Genomic DNA, 15,577 nt, shown 5'->3' on the forward strand with positions numbered 1-15,577 from the left:
GCCCCGCCCACCAAGAGGCTCGACACGCCCCGTTTGCGTCTCCGCAGAGCCCGTACTTCTTGAACTTTGACTGCTTCTGAGCGGCGGCGCGGGGCGATAATACGCATGCGTCGTTTCTTTGCATGGCTAGCGTCCTTATCCTAGCGGCGGCGGGAGCTGCGGTGGCCGCGCTGCTGGCACTGCGGCTGTGGGTAGTGCTCCATTCTCAGGTCCTGGTGCCCCGTCAGTCTCTCAGTCTCTTGGTGGTGGCTGGGTCCGGTAAGTATTGAGGCGGTGACTGTCGAGCCTGGGCCGGTCACTACAAACCCCAGAGTACACCGCGACTCTCTCCTCTAGTCTCCTTAGTACTTTTTGGAGCATTGCATGCTGAGATTTGTAGTTTCTTTGTGTTAACCGGAACCGGTCCGCCCAGGGGCGAAATCCTGGTTTGCTGACGCGGCCCAAGCATCTTTTAAGGACAAATGAGTAACTTACACTTGTCTGTAATTAAGCTTCCACGTAGCGTATATTATTCTAACAAATTATTATTAAGCAGAGAGGACGCAGAAGCCTTATGTTGCTAACTTAGAATTTTCCTGATTAAAAATAGCTGTTTTGCATCATTAATCTAGGCATTTTGTATTTAGGTTAGGAATCACGAATACTAGATGATAAATGAGGCAAAGTGAATTGTCACATTTATAAATATACAAATCCATGAGGTTAGAAACAATTATCTACTGACCACAGAACAATACACATTTCCGAATATTGTGTCAGCATATGAACAACAAGCTGCCCTATCAGGTAATACAATTTAACAGTCTGCCAGCTCTGCAGGCCCTCACAAAAAGTTCTGACGTGTACGCTTAGAAATGCTAGGAGATTGTATCCAGTTAGAATAATATTTACAGTATGAGCAAATGTTCTAAACTGGTGTTCAAGTGTAACTCGTTACTTTTTTCAGTTAACATATGTTGAGCCTTTGGGGAATCCAGGCACTGTGCTAAGCTCTGGAAATAACAAAACTGACTACTACTACTACTTGCCACAGAGTGGTGACTAGGCAGTTAAGCAGTGTGAAAGGTACAAGGATACAGCAGTGAATGAAAAGGAGATTATAGGAAAACTAACAGAAAACAAAAAACAAAACAAAATGTGTGCTTGTTATAATCTGGGAGGTATAGGCTGCGATGGCAGTCTTCAGGAAGGGCGCCGTTTTATCTGAACTTGAGACAGGAAAATTCTTGGAACAAGTGGTGTCTAAACTGAGACTTGAAAGATGACCAGGAAAGAACCAAAGAGGCTTGGAGGACTGGGAAGGTGTGAAAAGAAGTTGATAGCACTTGGAATGGCCAGAGGTGGGAGGGCACTGTTGCTTTGAGTTCCACGTGGCGCGGTAAGCCCAGTGCAGATCCCAAAGGGCGTTGTAAACCACGCTCTATAAAGCTATTATTGGCACTACTCCACTGCTTTATACCGTGTAGGGGTTAGGACCACAGGCCCTAGATTGACATAATCCTGGAGTTGAATCACATCTTTGCCACTTACTGACCTGGTGATCTTGGGCAAATTAGTTAACCTCACTGAACTTTCTGTTTCCACCTTGAAAAATATGGGATGAGAAGAGGAGAGATTAAATGTAATATTAAAAGTGTTTGGCAAAGTGCTTGGCATATAATAAGCATTTAATAAATGGTGACTGTTGTTAGTCCTGGTAGCAAAGGATCTTTTAAAATACTTTTGAGTGGAGAGTGACCCAATTAAATATAAACTTTTTACAAAGATCATCCAGCCAGCATTGTCAAGAGAATGTTTTGACAAAGACTGAGGTAGGGAAACAAGTAGGAACTTGGCGGTTTGAAAGCGGGGGATGAAGGAAGGAAAGGCTCAGGAATGATGTCCAGGTTTCTGTCTTGAACAAATAGATGAATGGATGTTAGAGCCATTCACTTGACAGTATTAGATTTGGTGGACTGGGAACCAAAATTAAGATTGAGAATTAGTCTGGCAAGTGGTGCCTTTGTCATTCAAACCATTCAGGGTAGGGAGAGGTCAAGGACCTCAAAGAATCTTCCAAGTCAAAGGAAGACTTGTAATCAGACAAATAGTTTAATAGTTCATGGCCAGAATTTTGGAGGAGGGGGAAGGCATTTTTCAGTGTTTACCGTGAATACCAAAAAATGTCTAATCTTTAGATTCCATAAAATATGATTAATCAACCACATATTTTCAAAGAACATCAATTAAAATTACTACTTTTCTTTGAAATATCATATGATTTCCTTAGGCAAATTTTAGATTTAATACCAAATGCTCATCTACCCATTCATTCAATTATAGGAGTGCCTACTGTTTTCAAGGCACTGAAGATCAGCAGTAACAAAATGAACAGAAGTCCCTGCCATCATCTAGTTTACCTTCTAGTGGAGCAAGGGTTAGGGGAGACAAAAACAAAAGAAATAAATAGACTGCATATTAAATTATATGGTGATAAATATTATGAGGTAGGGGAAGGAGGTTGCATTTTAGACAGAATTGTAAGGAAAAGCTCCCAGGGGAGATGACAGATACCCAACAACAGCAAGGAGGCCAGAGTGGCTGGAATAGACTTAAGCCAGGTAGAAGCAGAAGAGGTCTATGAGGTAACAAAGTAAGGGGTCAAATTATAAGATGCCTTTTATTGCATGTGAAAAGGGAAGCCACTGGAGGGTTTTGAGCAGAGGTAAATTGATCAACTCTCTCTAACAGGATCACACTGGATGCTGTGTTGAGAATAGACTGATGTAGACACTTGAATGGACAAGCGGAGCTGGGGGAGCAGACCAGGAAATCGTGGTCATAATTGATGTGAGGGTGATGTGGCTTGGAACAGGGTAATAGCAAAGGAGATGTGGGGGGGGGGGGGGAGGCGGGGGGGAGATTGGATTCTGGATATATTTTAAGTAAAACTGAGAAGATTTTGTTTCCAAAGAATATGTCTTAATAAAAGAGTAAAATGGAAGACAAAGCCCATCATTTTAATGACTTTATTCCGTGGCAAGGTTAAATCTTTAAAGAATGTATTCAGTAAATGTTTCCTTTTTAAAAAAAGAGAAGACTGTTAAAGCAGGTATAATGAAGCTTTAATTTCAGTGGGGATGTGGATATTATCCTTTTTATCCTTAATTGGTCCAGCTGTGAAAACAAGTACCTACTTTGCAAACCACATTTTCTCAAGGCTAAAAACAAAAATACCAAAATGAGTATAAATCAGATGTGTAAATTACATGCCCCAGACAAGAAGATGGGTGACAAGTTATAAAGTATGATTACACATAATCTATGCCAATTTTATTTCTATATCTAATTCCTTCTGGAACCTAGAGAGTAATCCTTCCTTTTCTACTATAAGAAAATATGTGCATTGGCAGAAACCACACGCTTAATTTGTTTGATTATCCTTCTATATGTTCACTGTATTACTACTGAAAGCGCTTTCTAACAACAGTTGTTGGTGGGGGAGAGTTTAGTAGACAGGAGGGACACTGTGACCAGAGGCAAGGAGGAGGTAACAAATAAGATGAATACAAAGAATGTTAAGGACATCAACCTGGCTGAGGCTGAGAGAGTATGAAGTGAAACGAAATGGGTATGATAGGGCTCAGAGAAGTTTGATTGCTTTGCTTTAAATGCTATATAGTTTACATGAGAGGTTGATATTCTTTGGTGTTTTTTTTTCCCATGGAGGAAACCTCAGTGTACACAGTCGATTTTTAAATTCATAGTTTTGAAATTAGAAGTATTAAAATTTTGGAGATTGTACAGTTTCAAAAATTGAACAGTTTTTTGGTGAAGCTGGTAAATATTTGACGACCTGTAGTATGCTGAGACCTCTCTCAGGAGCTGGGGTTACAGTGCTGAACAGTAGGCTTCCTTAGGAAGCCCCAAGTCCTGTGGGTCAGTGCTCATGCCTCATTGACATTACTTCTCAGCACAGAAACCTTCAGTGACCCAGTGACCGTCTTTCCATTTTCCAGGCTACTTTCCTGATCTGATTTCACCCTCCTTCACAGTGTTCCCACCATTCCCTGAACACACATCTCAGCTCTTGCCATCTCATGTCCTAATAATCCCACTCTTGGCCAGTGGCCTCCCTATTCTTATCTGTCCATTAGCTTTACCTTTCAAGTCCTCTCAGCCTTTACCAGGGATCTCCCTTCCTCTTACAGGGTTGGTCTTTCATAACCATTTGCTTGCCTCACCTCTGCCCCCATTTAAGTTTTTCATGCTGTCTTGCATGACTCTTTAAATGTCTGTGTGTCTTTCCCCTTTTCACCAGGCTTCTTGATAACAGGAGTTGTGTCTTATACTTCTTTGTGCCTTCCTTAACACCTACTGCTAGTGCCAATTTTAGTTTTATAAAGTTATTATCCTCTTCCCCCATATAAAAGTAGTATTTATTCAAGGGCATAGATTATTGTTTCCAAATGCTCCTTTCACCTATTGAGAAATACATAAAACATAACATTAGTATAACACAGTCAAATAGATATGGCCATTGGGGGTTTCTTTTTTTTTTAAGTTTTTATTTAAATTCCAGTTAGTTAACACAGTGTAATATTAGTTTCAGGTGTACAATGTAGTGATTGAACACTATACCATACAACACCAGGTGCTCATGACAACAAGTGCACTCCTTAATCCCCATCACCTATTTCCCCCATCCCCTCACCCACCTCCCCTCTGGTAACCACACTGTGGGTTTCTTAATCTTAGGCCTTCCAATATTTTTTCCAGGTGGGCACACCACTGAGATCCTGAGGCTGCTTGAGAACCTGTCCAATGCTTACTCTCCTAGACATTATATCATTGCTGATACTGATGAAATGAGTGCCCATAAAATAAATTCTTTTGAACTAAATCGAGCTGATAGAGACCCCAGTACCATGGTAAGTGATCATTTATATTTCTAAGAAAGTTAAAAGTTGAATATTGAGTTGAATTATCTCTGGAAACAATCTCGTGGCACCTCAGTGCCCTGCCCACACAGGGCAGTCAAATGTTTATTGCTGGTGAAATATAGTTCCTCTACTACCAAAAGATAAGAATTTCTTTAAACTACATCTTCAAGTGGCAGTTTAGTTTCTTATATTCTCTTTTATTCTTTTAAATAGGGGAAATTGTGTTTCAATTAATTCCAGCTAGGAAAATTTAAACTTACATAAAGCATCTGGTTCATGTGCTTATTGGCTCTTCACTAAAGTTCTTTATCAATGTATTGCATTTCTTGATGATGTATCTATGACTACTTCTTATTCTTCAAATTGTATTTGAATCTGCCTTTAAAATTAACTTCTCTATCTCTGGTTGCTCACTTCAGTTTAGCATTTTAGTCAGAATTAGGGGTAAAAGAACAAAAGTGAAATGACTTCTTTATCAAGGAAGGAAACTAGAGCTGTCCCTTGGGTAGATTGTCTCCATCCATCCCTCCCTCTGGTACCTGCCCAGCCAAGGAGCAGCAACAGGTAGTTCAGGAGTGGAAGCTGACCCAGCTCAGGCTATTCAGTGTTTCCCTGGGCTTTTTGGACTTGGGGATCCAGAAAATGGAGGCAGTCTTTCTTTGGGGACAAACTCTGTAAAAGATAAAATTTGGGAGCTCCTGGCAGTCATGTTTTCACCTGCCAGGTAAAGATAGACTATAGTTGGAGAAAAGAATGATGTTAATACACAGGAAGAGTAAAATGAGGAACCAGGTGGTAAGACCTGCCTTCAGGAACTCCAGAGGTCTGGCTGCATCTGTGTGGGAAATTCAGATCCACTAATACCGCCACTCTCCTACTCCCCCTCATTTCCTCTCTCACTTCCTCACCTCACCCCACCTCCACACCTTTTTAAAGCCTGTTTCAATTGAGTTGTGGTCAACTGTGTAAACGTGATCCCTAACTACAACACTGTTAGAATGTGTTCTTGGAGATTGCATGTCAAACAGGATCAGAATCTGGCTGTTGTTATTCAGCCAGAACAAAATGCTGCGGTATGTTTTCTCTGTGTGTGTGGGGGGGTAAGCCAAATGCTTCATTTCTGTTTTGGGAATCTTATGGCCTCTGAAACAAAGTACCACACACTGGGTGACTAAGGGCAGAAATGTATTCTCTCACAGTTCCAGAGGCTAGAAATCTGAAATCAAGGATTTGACTGGGCCACGTTCTCTCTGAAGACCCTAGGGGAGAATTCTTCCTTGCCTCTTACTAGCTGCTGATGGTTGCCAACACTCCTTGGCATTCCTTGGCTTATAGCAGCATCATTTTAATCTCTGCCTCCATTGTCATAGGGCCATTCCTGTGTCTCTGTCTTCACATGCCCTTCTCATAAAGACACCAGTCATTGGATATAGGGCCCAGACACATTCAGTATGACCTCATCTTAACTTGATTCCACCTACAAGACCTTTTTCCAAATAAGGTCACACTGACAGATTCCAAATAGACAGGAATTTTGGGGGGACACTATTCATCCCTGTGTGTGTAACTGATCCTTTTAATAATGTGCAAGACAGATAATACCATACTTATTTTACAAATGAGAAAATGGAGACCCAGAAGTATAAATAAGGTCCACCTGATATGTGGCACTTACCTAAACATGTCTTCTCCAAAACTTTTTCTGCATAGGCCACTCTGCCTCTTCTGTGCATTCTTTTCCAATCCAATAAACTAAGTAAAAAAGAATGCTTTGGGGATTATTCAAGGCATCAGAGACTAAAACTGTCATTGAATCTCTTATCTTAGAGGGTATATTAGAATTGGTGGAGAATTTGGAGAATACAGTGGTGACTTTTTACACAAGTGGAATATAGTATTATAATTTAGCAGTTGTAAAGACTACTTAAAAAATATAAAAGTTGAATAATTACAAATTGTTATTGTTTTCATAAGGAACAGGTATCTTTTTACCCAATTATTAGCATATATATTCTTCTTTCTGAAGTTACATCCATTTAGAGGCTACAGTTTTAATTTAGCATACATATTGAATATTTGCTGAATTTCGTGGTTTAATGGAACATTTGGAAGATTGTTATATACAGGAAGAGTGTGGGTTGGTTTTTTTGAGAGGGGGAGGGGCAGAGGGAAAGAGAATCTTTTTTTTTTTTTTAAAGATTTTATTTATTTATTTGACAGAGAGAGACACAGTGAGAAAGGGAACACAAGCAGGGGGAGTGGGAGAGGGAGAGGGAGAAGCAGGCTTTCCGCTGAGCAGGGAGCCCGATGCTGGGCTCGATCCCAGGACCCTGGGATCATGATCTGAGCCGAAGGCAGACTTAATGACTGAGCCACCCAGGCGCCCTGGAAGAGAGAGAATCTTAAGCAGCCTCCATGCTCAGCGTGGACTTGATCTCAGGGCTCGATCTCAGGACTCTGAGATCATGACCTGAGCCAAAATCAAGAGTTGGACACTTAACCAACTGAGCCACGCAGGGGCCCCTACAGGAAGATTGTTATAGACACTTTAGAACCCTGTAAGTTGGGTGTCATTCACTTTATTTTATTTATTTTTTAATTGAAGTTTATCTGACACACAATGTTACACTAGTTTCAGGTGTACAGCATAGTGATATGACAACTCTGTGCATTATGCTGTGCTCACCACAAGTATAGCTCCCATCTGTCACCAGACAACACTATTACAGTATCCTTGACTGTATTCCCTGTGCTGGAACTTTTGATTCCTGTGACCTATATATTCCATAACTGGAAGCCTTACCTCCCATCCCCCTTCACCCATTTTGCCCATCCCTCACGCTCTCTCTGGCAGCCACCAGTTCTCTGCTTTTATGGGTCTGTTTATGCTTTGTTCGTTTGTTTGTTTCTTTTGCTTTTTAGATTCCATTATAAGTGAGATCATATGGTCTTTGTCTTTCTCTGTCTGACATATTTTAGTTAACATAATGCCCTATAGGTCCATACAAGGTTTGATTCACTTTAATCCAAAAGCCAAAGATTTTGAATTTTTAAAGTGCCATTATTTTGTCTTCCTCTCAAAGTGGTACCACCAGTGTAGGACTAAGCATCTCTCTTAGACTACTTTCTTCCATCAGTTAATTTACTGCTGGGGCAATGCGACCCTTTTTAGAGAAAAAATACTACCTCATTCCTAAAAGGATCTCTACTCATGAATCTGAAGCTGGGAAGAGTTTCTGCAGAGATGCAGAGAGAGCTGTTGAGGGTGGTAGCATGAGTTGTCGTTTCTGCTGGCTACACCATATGCTACACTTGGGGGGGAGGCCAGGTGGAGAGACACCTTCCCACCAAGCTTTGCTCAAGGGAGGAATCCACTTACTCTTCTCTTTTTTTCCCTATAGCTTAGGGGAGTTGTACCTGCAGCCCCCTAGACAGCTATCCATTATACCTCCCATGGAGCTCACAAGACTGGGGAGAAGGAGTCTCATTGCAGAAATTGGTAGTGATCAATACGTTTGCCGGCAGAGCCCTTATTAGCCAAGAATATTGAACAATCTAGATCTTAATGTCTCGTGCAGTAGCTACCAGCACTGGCTCAACACTATTTATTGAATACTCCTTTTTTCACTGATCTGCAATGCTACCACTGTTATATCAAGTTTCTGTGTATGTAAAGATCTGTATGTGAGCTTTCCTCTTTGTTGACTGGTTTGTTTGTCTATTCCTAATATCAAGCTCCCGTAGTCTTACTCTTCAGAAGTATCTTAGGGGTTCTTTCTTTTTTCCCATGGGTTTCTGAGTTAGCTTGGGCAAGTTCACAAAGAAACATGTTAAAATTTTTATTTGAATTGAATCAATGCATCAGTTTGAGGAGAACTTAAATCTATATAATGGTATCTTCCTATCCAGGGACATTGTCTGTCTCTGCATTATTTAGGTTTCCTTTAATGCTTTTCAGTAACATTTCTAATTTTCTTCACGAGAGACTTGTATATTTTTTGTTGTTTTTATTCTGTGTACCTTGTATTGTCTTATTGCTGTAAGTGATATACCTTTTAATGGGATTTCCTGTGTTACAGTATAGAGAAATATAATTGATTTGAGTATAGTGATCTTCTAAGAATCACTTTGCCACATTCTAATTAATTCCAGTAATTTGTACACTTTTATGCTATCTACAAAGATAATATCATCTGCAAATAGTAACAATTATGATTCTTTCTAATCTTTACACCTTTTATTTCTTTTTCTCATTTTGTTTTTAGAACTTCCAGAACAGTAACTAATAGAAGCAGTATAGTGGTCATCTTTATAGTCTTTATGATTTTAAAAATTTGCCAGGAGTTTAATTTTAAATCGTATTTGGTTGTTGATTTTTATCAAATGTCTTTTCTTTATCTCAGATGATCGTATTGTTTTTTCCATTTTATCTATTTTCGTGGGCAGTTACAAGGTATGAATTGTTGTTGAATTCTTGGAATAAACCTAGTTTGTGCATAGTGAGTTACATTTTAACGCATTGCTGGATTTTGTTTGCAAGTATATTGTTTAGGAATTATTGTATTAATGTTCATGCCTGAGATTGCCCCATACTTTTCCTTTCTTGTGCTGTTCTTTAGTTTTGGTATCAAGGTTACACTAATCTGATCATGTGAGTATACAGCATCTTATTTGGGGAAGGAATTTGTATAAATATGGAGTTACTTTTTAAATTTTATAGAACTTGTTTATAAAAATATCTGGCCCTGTTGTGTTCTTTTTATTATGGTTATAGACTTTTCAGGCTTCCTGTTTGTTCTTAAGTCAATTTTGCTAAGATATTTTTCTAGGAATATATCTATTTTTTATGAGTTTACAAATGTGTTGGCATAAATATTTTCATAACATTCTCTTGCCCTTTTGTAATCTATGCTATAGTGTTCACATCGTTTATCTTTGTCCATCTCTTTATTTTTACCTTTTGGTGGTTGTTATGTTTTAGGTGTATCTTTTTTTGTTTTTTTAAGATTTTATTTATTTATTTGAGAGAGAGAGAATGAGAGAGAGAGCACATGAGAGGGGGGAGGGCCAGAGGGAGAAGCAGGTTCCCCGCCGAGCAGGGCGCCCGATGCGGGACTCGATCCAGGGACTCCAGGATCATGACTTGAGCCGAAGGCAGTCGCCCAACCAACTGAGCCACCCAGGTGCCCTAGGTGTATCTTTTTAAACGACATGTAACACAATTTTTAAAATTCAAAACCAAGAATCATTGTCTTTTAACTAGCATGTTTGGTACATGCACATTTATTGTGATTATTAATGTATTAGATTTGTTTCTACTATTTTATTTGGCTCTTTTTACTGACCATCATTTTCTTTGAATCTTTTTATCCTCCTTTTCTGTCTTCTGCTTGGATTAAGTGAGCTTTCTTTATCCTCCCTTTTTCCCTTCTCCTGGAATGGAAAATATTCTATTCTCAAAGATGTTATTCTTAAATTGTCTACATGGTTACCTGACTTAAAGTCAAAAACTTAATATCTCCATCCTCCTCCTGAAAAACAAGGCTTTTAGAATATTTTAACTGTAAACACCTCTTCCCATCTTACATATTATTGTTTTGGTTCTACTTTGTTTTTATACCACCCAAATTACTTATTACTATTATTGTTTTACACAGTCAGTGCTTATTTAGATTTATTTTCTTTGCTTATTCCTGCTATTCCTTTTGGATCCAATGTCTTTCTACCAGAGTATATCTTTTATTCTTCCATGGAAGGTCTATAAGTGATTTATTTTTTCCATGTTTTTTGTTTGCCTGAGAATATGTGTTGGTTTTGACCTTCCTTTGATTGCATTCTACATTTAGAATTCTAGGTTGAATTTTTTTCCTTCATAAATGTATATTTAGCATTCATTCATTTATTTAATAAATACTTATTGAATACTTTCTGAATGTTAGTGATATAGTAGTGAATAAAACATGTAAGAATCTCTGCCCTGATGGTGCTTACATTCCAATGGGAAGACAGTAAACAAGATAATCAAGTAAAATGTATAATGCATTAGTGTTAAATGCTAAGGAGAAAACTAAAGCCAGGGAAGGGAATACAGAATATTGGGGGGGGGGGGTGGATAAAGGGAGGCTGCAATTTTAGGCAAAATGGCCAGAAAAGTGACATTTGAATAAATACCTGAGAGGGAAGTGAAAGTATAAAGCCATCTGGGGAAAGAGAATTCTTGGAGAGGAAACAATAACTGCAAAGAAGACCCTGAGGTGGGGCTGTACCTGGCATGTTTTTGAAATAACAGGTGAGGATATTGAGATCAGATTTTTTTTTTTTTAAGATTTTATTTATTTATTTGTCAGAGAGAGAGAGAGAGAGCACAAGCAGGGGGGGCGGCAGGCAGAGGGAGAAGCAGGCCCCTCGCTGACAAGGAGCCAGATGCGGGACTCGATCCCAGGACCCTGGGATTATTACCTGAGCTGAAGACAGACGCTTAACCACCTGAGCCATCCAGGCCTCCCGAGATCAGACTTTTTTTAAGACGTTGTGATCCATTTTTAGTCTTAGATTTTTTTCCCCCTTGTGTGAAATGGGGAGCCATTGGGAGGTTTTAGGTAGAGGAGTGATATGATCTGACTTTTATTTATTTATTTTTTACTTTTTCTTTAACTGAAGTATAGTTGACATACAATGTTACATTAGTTTCAGGTGTACAGCATAACAATTTGATGAGTTTATACATTAGGCTATGCTCACCCAAAGTGTAGCTACCATCTGTCACCATAAAACACAATTGCAATGCCATTAACTATATTCCCTATGTTGTACCTTTTACTCCTGTGGTTTATTCATTCCATAACTGAAAGCCTGTACCCCCACTTCACCCCTTTTGCCCATCCTCCTAGCTGCTTTCCCTCTGGCAACCATTAGTTTGTTCTCTGTGTTTATGGGTCTGTTCCTTCTTTTTGTTTGTTCATTTGTTTTGTTTTTTAGATTGTACATATAAGTGAAATCGTATGGTATTTGTCTTTCTCTGTCTGACTTACTTCACTTAACATAATACTCTTTAGGTCCATCCCTCTTATCACAAATGGTAAGATTTTATCCTTTTTTATGGCTGATATTCCATTGTATATATGTATATACATATGTATATACCATATCATCTTATCCATTCATCTGTCAGTGAACACTGGGTTGCTTCCATATCTTGGCTATTGTAAATAATGCTGATTGTAAATAATGCTGCAGTAAACATGGGGTGTGTATATCTTTTCAAATTAGTGTTTTTGTTTTCTTGGATAAATACCCAATAGTGGAATTATTGAATCATATGCTATTCTTTTTTCTTTTTTTTTTTAAAGATTTTATTTATTTATTTGAGAGAGAGAGAGAAAGCACCAGAGAGGAGAGGGTCAGAGGGAGAAGCAGACTCCCCGCTGAGCAGGGACCCCCGATGCCGGACTCTATCCTGGGACTCCAGGATCATGCCCTGAGCCAAAGGCAGATGCTTAACTGACTGAGCTACCCAGGCGCCCCTCATATGGTATTTCTATTTTTAGTATTTTGAGTAATCATCGTACAGTTGTCCACAGTGGCTGCCGCAGTTTGCATTCCCACCAACAGTGCACAAGAGTTCCTTTTTCTGCACATCTTCACCACCTCTTTGTTATTTTTTTTTGATTCAAGCCATTCTGACAGGGGTAAGGAGGTGTCTCACTGTGGAAGTAACAACCAACACCACAGAAATACTAAGGGTTATTAGAGACTACTATGAAAAATGATATGCCAATAATTGGACAACAAAAGCTTTGCTTTTCTTTTCAACATTCCTCTGGCTATGCAGGGTCTTTTCTGGTTCCATACAAATTTTAGGATTATTTGTTCCATTTCTTTGAAAAAAATGGATGGTATTTTGATAGGGATTGCATTGAATGTGTAGATTGCTCGAGGTAGCATTGACATCTTCACAATACTTGTTCTTCCAGTCCATGAGCATGGAACGTTTTTCCATTTCTTTGTGTCTTCCTCAATTTCTTTCATGAGTATTTTATAGTTTTCTGAGTACAGATTCTTTGCCTCTTTGGTTAGATTTATTCCTGGGTATCTTATGGTTTTGAGTACAATTGTAAATGGAATCGAGTCCTTAATTTCTCTTTCTTCTGTCTTGTTTTTGGTGTATAGGAATGCCACTGATTTCTGTGCATTGATTTTATATCCTGCCACTTTACTGAATTCCTGTATGAGTTCTAGCAGTTTTGGGGTGGAGTCTTTTGGGTTTTCCATATAAAGTGTCATTATCATCTGCAAAGAGTGAGAGTTTGACTTCTTCTTTGCTGATTCGGATGCCTTTGATTTCTTTTTGTTGTCTGATTGCTGTGGCTAGGACTTCTAATACTATGTTGAATAGCAGTGGTGATAGTGGACATCCCTGCCGTGTTCCTGACCTTAGGGGGAAAGCTCTCAGTTTTTCCCCATTGAGAATGATATTCACTGTGGGTTTTTCATAGATGGCTTTTATGACATTGAGGTATGTACCCTCTATCCCTGTACTCTGAAGAGTTTTGATCAAGAAAGGATGCTGTACTTTGTCAAAAGCTTTTTCTGCATCTATTGAGAGGATCATATGGTTCTTGTTCTTTCTTTTATTAATGTATTGTATCACAGTGATTGATTTGTGGATGTTGAACCAGCCTTGCAGCCCAGGGATAAATCCTACTTGGTCGTGGTGAATAATCCTTTTAATGTACTGTTGGATCCTATTGGGTAGTATTTTGGTGAGAATTTTTACATCCGTGTTCATCAAGGATGCTGGTCTGTAATTCTCCTTTTTGATGGGGTCTTTGTCTAGTTTTGGGATCAAGGTAATGGTGGCCTCATAAAACAAGTTTGGAAGTTTTCCTTCCATTTCTATTTTTTGGAACAGTTTCAGAAGAATAGGTATTAATTCTTCTTGAAATGTTTGGTAGAATTCCCCTGGGAAGCCTTCTGGCCCTGGGCTTTTGTTTTTTGGGAGATTTTTGATGACTGCTTCAATTTCCTTAGTGGTTATAGGTCTGTTCAGGTTTTCTATTTCTTTCTGGTTCAGTTTTGGTAGTTGATACATCTCTAGGAATGCATCCATTTCTTCCAGATTATGTAATTTGCTGGCATAGAGTTGCTCATAATATGTTCTTATAATTGTTTGTATTTCTTTGGTGTTGGTTGTGATCTCTCCTCTTTCATTCATGATTTTATTTATTGGGGTCATTTCTTTTCTTTTTTTTTTTTTTGATAAGTCTGGCCAGGGGGTTATCAATCTTGTTAATTCTTTCAAAGAACCAGCTCCTAGTTTCATTGATCTGTTCTACTGTTCTTTTGGTGTCTATTTCATTGATTTCTGCTCTGATCTTTATTATTTCTCTTCTCCTGCTGGGTTTAGGCTTTATTTGCTGTTTTTTCTCCAGCTCTTTTAGGTGTATGGTGAGTTTGTGTATTTGAGACCTTTCTTGTTTCTTGAGAAAGGTTTGTATTGCTATAAACTTCCCTCTTAGGACTGCCTTTGCTGCATCCCAAAGATTTTGAACAGTTGTGTTTTCATTTTCATTTGTTTCCATGAATTTTTTTTAGTTCTTCTTTAATTTCCTGGTTGACCCATACATTCTTTAGTAGGATGCTTTTTAGCCTCCATGTATTTGAGTTCTTTCCGACTTTCCTCTTGTGATTGAGTTCTAGTTTCAAAGCATTGTGGTCCGAAAATATGCAGGGAATGATCCCAATCTTTTGGTACCAGTTGAGACCTGATTTGTGATCTAGGATGTGATCTATTCTGAAGAATGTTCCATGGGCACTGGAGAAGAATGTGTATTCTGTTGCTTTGGGATGGAATGTTCTGAATATATCTGTGAAGTCCATTTGGTCCAGTGTGTCATTTAAAGTCTTTATTTCCTTGTTGATCTTTTGCTTAGATAATCTGTCCATTTCAGTGAGGGGGTTGTTAAAGTCCCCCACTATTATTGTATTGTTGTCGATGTGTTTCTTTGCTTTTCTTATTAATTGGCTTATATAACTGGCTGCTCCCATGTTAGGGGCATAGATATTTACGATTGTTAGATCTTCTTGTTGGATAGACCGTTTAAGTATGGTATAGTATCGTTCCTCATCTCTTATTATAGTCTTTGGTTTAAAATCTAATTTGTTGGGCGCCTGGGTGGCTCAGTTGGTTAAGCAACTGCCTTCGGCTTAGGTCATGATCCTGGAGTCCCGGGGTCGAGTCCCGCATCGGGCTCCCTGCTTGGCAGGGAGTCTGGTTCTCCCTCTGACCCTCCCCCCTCTCATGTGCTCTCTCTCTCTCTCTCTCTCACTATCTCAAATAAATGAATAAATAAAATCTTTAAAAAAAAATCTAATTTGTCTGGTATAAGGATTGCCACTCCAGCTTTCTTTTGGTGTCCATTAGCATGGTAAATGGTTTTCCACCCCCTCACTTTCAATCTGGGGGTGTCTTTGGGTCTAAAATGAGTCTCTTGCAGACAGCAAATTGATGGGTCTTGTTTTTTAATCCAATCTGATAGCCTGTGTCTTTTGATTGGGGCATTTAGCCCATTTACATTCAGGGTAACTATTGAAAGATAGGAATTTAGTGCCATTGTATTGCCTGTAAGGTGACTGTTACTGTATATTGTCTGTGT

The 15,577-nt window shown here is 39.0% G+C and overlaps 1 protein-coding gene across 5 annotated transcripts in view; it reads left to right on the top strand.

The window, feature by feature from the left end:
• The first annotated feature begins 23 nt into the window (after positions 1-23).
• ALG14 (ALG14 UDP-N-acetylglucosaminyltransferase subunit) overlaps positions 24-15,577 on the top strand; it is a 105,442-nt gene continuing 89,888 nt past the window's right edge. For all 5 annotated transcript variants that reach the window (XM_035017981.1, XM_035017980.1, XM_035017977.1 and 2 more), the window contains exons 1-2: positions 24-258; positions 4,759-4,910. In XM_035017981.1, the coding sequence (XP_034873872.1) occupies positions 123-258; positions 4,759-4,910 (288 nt within the window). In that variant the 5' untranslated portion in view covers positions 24-122. The remainder of the gene's footprint in view (positions 259-4,758; positions 4,911-15,577) is intronic.

This window comes from Mirounga leonina, unplaced genomic scaffold, assembly GCF_011800145.1.
Source record: "Mirounga leonina isolate KUSES-001 unplaced genomic scaffold, KU_Mleo_1.0 Mir_173, whole genome shotgun sequence".
NCBI lineage: Eukaryota > Metazoa > Chordata > Mammalia > Carnivora > Phocidae > Mirounga > Mirounga leonina.